We start from the raw sequence: 6251 nt of genomic DNA on the forward strand, positions 1-6251 counted from the left end.
TTTATCTTATATATCTTTATAAATTTCTAGCATATGTTAGTGCGTTTCTATGGAAAGCTATATTAATATATTGATCAATCCAAATTGAAAAAAAAAATTAATTTTAACCGAACCTAAAAATGCTTATATTCTAGGACACAGGGAGCAGCTACAACAAATAGAACCAGAAAAAAAATAGTCTAGGAATAAGAAACAAAAACGAAAACGTAAAACAGAAAGACGCCACCAAAAAGTGCAGGCTTGCCCGGGCGCATTCCGTGATCGTCACACAGGTGGGCCCGGTCCGTTATCCGCTCCGGCGAAAGGGGGGTGGCGATCTCCGGCGGCGAGGCGCCGCACCGGGGATGGGCCACGATGTGGTCGCGCACGTCTACGACGTCGCCAACGCCGGCTCCGACACCACCGTCCTCCACATCAACCGCTTCTTCAAGGACGCCATCGGCCTCGGCGGCATCTTCCACACCGCAATCCAGGTCATCATCATCATCCATTGCTCCCAATCCATTTCTCCTCTTCGGATGCCCGCAGCGCCCCCCAAAGATTGGATCCTGATGGCAGTGGGTTCCTCTTCTGGAGACATAAAAAAATTGGTTCTTTTACATGGTGCCGCTGCCTGATGCGATAAAGATACATATATTTTTTTCAGATCCTAATTCAATGTTGTGCTACACATTGGATTTATTATGAGTTTACTGCTGTGAAGAAATTACTTGTTTTGTCACTGGAATGGGCAAGAGTAGAAACTGAGTATATCTGCAACTGGTAGCCACCAATTTACTCGACCCTCGATACCCAGCACCTTGAAGAGAGTGGACCTGAAACTGTAATCTCACTGCTAACTGGATACTTCGTACTAAATCAGTAGGGTTGAATGCAGCCCTGTGGTAAAGAGATATCTATGGGTTGGCTTAACTACGAATTGTGCAAAAGCACTCTTATATAACCATTCTCCTCCTGCTTTTCTGAAATGGCTTAGCTTCGGGCCCTCTAGAATGGAAACACTGATTGCTAAGTTCCCTTACTTCTCTCCTTAGTGACATTTTACTGATGCATCCTACCAAACAAGTCGTCCATGATATCTACCGAGTATTCATGTTCATGCCTGTTGTTGTGGCTCTATTAGTCAGATGAGCCCTGAATCCTGATTAACTCCTGAGCATCTCTTTTTTGAGTCTAACTCCTGAGCATCTCAACTAACAGGTCTATGGGGATGAAGAATGGTCATTTGGCTACTGTGAACGTGGCACTGGGGTTTTTAGCTGCCCCCCATGCAAAAATCCTATGTACACTTATCGCGAGTCCATAGTTCTGGGGAAGACCAACTGCTGTATTCTGAAGGTGAATCAGATACTAAGGGAACTGAGCTGGGAGTGGCCTGGACAGTCATATGAACTCCTGTCGAGAAATTGCAATCACTTCTGCAATACCTTGTGTGAAAAGCTTGAAGTGCCAAAACTTCCAGGTACTTCCAACTTCTTATTGTTTGGTTCATGAACAAAATTATTTGGTCATTTCGTGTCTGTACGGGCTGCTGGAATCCAAATGTCCTTTTAGTTTGAACTGAAATGGAATCATGGATTTTTTAAAAAAAATTAAACACTTAAACCGAATCATGGATTAAAAAAAAATTGCATTACAACTCCAGACTGATAGATTATGTGCAGGTTGGATCAATCGCTTTGCAAATGCGGGTGATGCTGCTCTAGAGGTTGCTGAAACTACAGCGATGAAGGTATACATCCTGGTATCTTCTGCTAATTTTATGCTTTATCTTCAAAGTTTCTCATCAAGTTTTGTTCGATTAGAGTTTGATTTATTTCCCCTCAAAGTAATGTGTATCTTTTAGATTTATTTTTCAGCGTCTCACTCCTGGAAAAAGTCAATAGCAACTAACTTTTTACCATCATGTTAATCAAACTGAAACAAATGAAACCACAAAGAACCTCCCGGAAATGCATTTGCATGCTATTTGCACAGGGACATAGCAAATAGGGAATCTAAAAGAAAACTGTTGTGTCGCTACCAGATCATGTTAAAAATATATTTCCTAAGAATCTGTATGCTATGAAACGTATGCCGCTATGTCCAAAAGTTGCAGTATCCTTATCCATTGGCAATACTGTCCCGAATAGAAGTAGTTGTTTTATTGGATGACACATTGAATTTGGTCAATGTTTTATTTTCCACTCAGCTGAAACAAGCAAAGAAGGAAATCGTGACTGCATGCAAAGTGGCCTCAACATTTTTGACTGGCACATCATCAAGCAGCTCATCGAACGTGGAGGATACGGGTGGCTCAACCTCAACAAGAAATCCACTTTTTGAGGGGACATGGATCAGAAGTATAGTCGGTATGAGTATGAAGCCATCAAAGAGTCTAGCAAGTGTAGATAGTTCAGATAGCGAATGCTCTGACTGTGAATCAGAACAAGATGACAATGCTGACCAACAAGTTAAAGATGCAACACAGGAGCAAGACATGAGAAGTGAGAATAATGGACCACATGATCATTCATGAAGCTCGCACCATTACATGCAGAGAGAGGAGCAACCTCTACATACTGCCGTTTTCCTGATAAACATATTAGACAGAGAGCAATCTACGGAGGAAACTAACTTAACAATTTGCCACATTCATTTCTGATCGAGAACCTGGAGCTGCGAAAAGGTCCTGAGTAGCGCAGATGCAATGGAATGCACCACAATGTGCGCTATCTTGAGCTTAATCTGTCCACGCCGTGGCAGCGGGCGAACTCTCCTTTGCCTCTCAGCCCTGTAAACTGTGATGAGATGAGTGGCGCTTCCTTTCTCGGCCATCTTGGTGAAGTGAATGAGGTGCTTTTTTGCTGTAGAGTTTGAAGCAAATAGTGTAGTGTGAGATATTAGAGAGCTTGGTTGCACAATGCTTGATCTTTGTTCCTGTGATCTATTTATAGACATCGAGGAGTTTATATCTGAATACAAGCCATGACAGCTGAATTCTTTGTTCTGTGTAGCATCAACAGAATGCTGTTCCTTATAATAATGTTGCAGTGTCTGTAGGTATGATAAAACTCTGCTGGTATGTGTGTTTGAGTCATGATTGTGCTGTTTGTCTGTGTATGTGAGAATCTGCAAATCTTTGACCTGGCGTTGTCCATACGTGTCCCTTGGAGGAGCAGACACGTATGCATCTTCCGAAGGGCAAATGATTGGCTCGTCAGTTACGCCATTTGGCGCCTGCCTGTGATGCCATGTATGTGTATCCCAAACGCAAAGAATTGTTGCCAACCTGGCATGTCTCCAAGCCCTGAATATCTGTTCCTTGTGCAGTTGAGAATTGCTCTGCAGCTGATTGTGGGCCAAAACCAGAATAGATACTGCTAGACACATGGACATTCGCCACCTGTGATGTCATGTGCATGTATCGTCTCAACTTGCGAAGGGCAGGGAACCGGTTCCAACCTGTCATGTCGCCAAATCCGAGTATTTTTGCCGCTGAACAAGACAAGCAGTGTTGGTGGGGGTGTCTCCGGAACGGACGAACACAACCACAGTAATGAACGGCCCGGAAATCGAGTAGTAAATGTTCTCTCTCCAAGATCTATCCCATCAATGAACATTACACAGAGTATTTATAGGTGACGTTACACCTTTCAATGTACAATTACTCTACTGCACCCCTACAACGGTAATATTCTTGGAATATTCCTAGACACGAGCGTAATTTGCCCAATACAATTTGAGTGCGCCACAACTCAGCAGCGGGACCCACGCCGACCCCGGCATCTTCGCCGTATCCGACGAAGCTCCTGGACCCGCTGCTAAGTACTCTACGAGACTCGCGTCACCAAGTCTTCGCCCCTCTCCGTCTTCTTGATCGTGGAACAGCGAAGACGGAACACCTCCGCGATTGCTCCTGGCGTCGGCTTCAGTGTTCCGGGTGCCTCGTCTTCGCTTCCTGACCCGAAGACGCGCGAAGATGGGTCACCTTATGCTGGCTGTCGGCGTCGGCTCGCCCTTGACTCCTTGTCTTCGCGTACCTACGGCAATCTGACCGAAGGTGGTGACCCCAACAGTAGCCCCTCGGAGCCTCGTCCCGATCTCCGTTAGGGGCGCGGCTCCGACCCTGTGGACGCCGTCGGCGTCCCGAAGCGCTACCCTTCGGGCTGGGCGCCGCGATGGTGGTCGTCGAAGCACAGTCCGTGTTCACCTGTAAAGAAGTTGTGCCCCCGTCGAATAAGCCAAATTTTTCGTTTCCATAACCGTTAGTTCGCGCGCAGGATGGTGGATTCGAAATTTGGTGGGAGAAATTTAGTTGGCGCGAAGACATGAAAAGACCGTAAAACCCTCGAAGCCTCGTAATCCTAAACGCGCCGCGGGGGGCATTGGCGTCTTTTCATCTCGCGCGCGGTGAATTTTCACGCTTGCCGTTTGCCTATAAATAGTGGCCCTGTTACTCTTCATTTTACTTTTCACCGCCCCTGCTTCCCTGCCTCTTCGCTTCTCGATTCGCGAAGGTCCTCTCAGAGCTCGAGAGTGGCGTTCTCAGGACGCTCGGCGTCTTCGGAAATGGCGCCGAAGAGGAATCAACCGGGAGATCCGACAACCACCATCCTCGGTTTGCCCAAGATGACTTCCTCCCTCCTCAATGACCTGACACGTCGGGGCTTCGTCTCTGCTGACGATGTCCGTGCTCCTCCGACGGGTGAGACTTCTGCTCATCCCCGCGCCGATGAGGTAGTTGTGTTCCGCGATTTGTTCACTGCTGGCCTTCGGATGCCCTTGGACCCCGTGGTGGTGGATATTTTTCGTCTGTTCAAAGTGTACTTGCATCAGATGACACCTACTTCGGTCGTTCGCCTAAATCTGTATATGTGGCTGGCGAAGACCTGCCGCCTCGCTCCGAGCGCTGACGGCTTCGCTCGTGCCTTCCGGGTGCATTACCAGCCGAAGAAGATTTCAGTGGAATCGACCGGAGGTGCGGAGATATCAGCTGTTCCCCAATACGGGTGTTATACCTTCGCATTTCACAAGAATCTTCCCAGCCCGGTGCCGGCGAGCAAGAACAAATGGGCCAACGACTGGTCCTCGTATTGGTTCTATCATAAGATTACTTTGGACCCCGTCACGAGGACCCATCCTCTTGTCGTCGACCATATCTCTGATCTTGGCGACGTTCCAAAGACTTCCTCCAACGTTCGCGCCGAAGATGAAGCTCTTCTTGTTCTTCTACGGAAACTGTCGAAGACCTTTAGCACCCGCGACCTTATCGAAGAATTCGTTGCATGTGGCTGTTTTCCCGTCATGGCCGGCTGGACCATCTCCACCTGGTTAGCCGAAGACCTCTGGATCGATGGTATTCCAGTGCCTGACTTCGCGACCATCTTCAACCTTCAGACCGACCGTGAGTTTTTGAACACTCGTTATGGAGGTGCATGCTTCGTGTCTTTGCTTACACTTCTTGCTTCCTCGACGATGCAGGGGTGGGCCAAGCTGTCATCGAGAGCCGGGCCGATGAGATGGTTGGGTCAGTGTCGAAGGATGAGTATAAAGCCCTCGCCGGCCATCTTGGCGGGACTCGATGGAACCGGGTGTTCCACGCGTTGGGCCTCTCGGTACCTCCTCGGTCGGCAGAGTTGAAGCTTGCCGAAGGTCATGGCGGCCCGGAGAAAGCGAAGGCTCTTGAGAAAGCAAAGCAAAAGAAGGCTTCTTCGTCTGCGGAGCCGAGAAAGAAAAGCCGGCTGCTCGACACCATCCTGCAGCAATCTCCTCTGCAGAGCATGGGGGAATCTGAGGATGGCGGAAGCGCGGACAGCAATCGTCCTCCTCCGTAGGCGACGCCTCTTGACATTCCGCAAGTGGTGGTGCCTCTGAGGGCGGTCCGTCCCGCCCTAGATCTCGAGTTCAGCACTGCCCAGGAGAGCGAAGACGAGGGGCACGTCGAGGAGGTCAACATCGTGGCCGACTCCCCCCGCCGCTCTTCGTCCCCTCGCGCAGCCCCTATCACCGGCCAACATCGGGGCGAAGCTGCATCCTCGTCCCGGAAGACCGCATCCTCCTCCGATGTGAAGAAGAGCGGCAGCGAAAGTTCATCCAGCTCATCGGATAGCAGTAGCTTCTTTGTCCGTGACGATGATCCTAAAGCTACTGCTGTGGAGCTCGGTGCGAAGCCCACCGCTGTGCGTCTCGGCGGGAATATCGTCAAATCTCTTCATTTTGAGAGCCGGGACCGCGAACATGGGCTTCTGGCCGCAGCAGGCAACTCCTTC

General features: G+C 48.9%; 1 protein-coding gene across 1 annotated transcript; it reads left to right on the forward strand.

Annotated features, from left to right (window-relative positions):
• Positions 1-225: 225 nt before the first annotated feature.
• LOC120670026 (deSI-like protein sdu1) lies at positions 226-3079 on the forward strand. The gene is made up of 4 exons (XM_039949991.1): positions 226-473; positions 1201-1462; positions 1665-1732; positions 2192-3079. Exons 1-4 carry the CDS (start codon positions 345-347, stop codon positions 2516-2518), a joined length of 786 nt encoding a protein of 261 aa, XP_039805925.1. The 5' UTR covers positions 226-344; the 3' UTR covers positions 2519-3079.
• The last annotated feature ends 3172 nt before the right edge of the window (positions 3080-6251 follow it).

Source organism: Panicum virgatum, chromosome 4N (genome assembly GCF_016808335.1).
Source record: "Panicum virgatum strain AP13 chromosome 4N, P.virgatum_v5, whole genome shotgun sequence".
In the NCBI taxonomy this organism is placed as follows: domain Eukaryota; kingdom Viridiplantae; phylum Streptophyta; class Magnoliopsida; order Poales; family Poaceae; genus Panicum; species Panicum virgatum.

Bases quoted from the DNA above. Each gene is read 5' to 3' on its own strand.
- LOC120670026 (XM_039949991.1), top strand. From the start codon at position 345: ATGGGCCACGATGTGGTCGCGCACGTCTACGACGTCGCCAACGCCGGC. The intron at 474-1,200 runs GTCATCATCATC...CTCAACTAACAG, and splicing joins TCTTCCACACCGCAATCCAG to GTCTATGGGGATGAAGAATG. The intron at 1,733-2,191 runs GTATACATCCTG...TTTTCCACTCAG, and splicing joins CTGAAACTACAGCGATGAAG to CTGAAACAAGCAAAGAAGGA.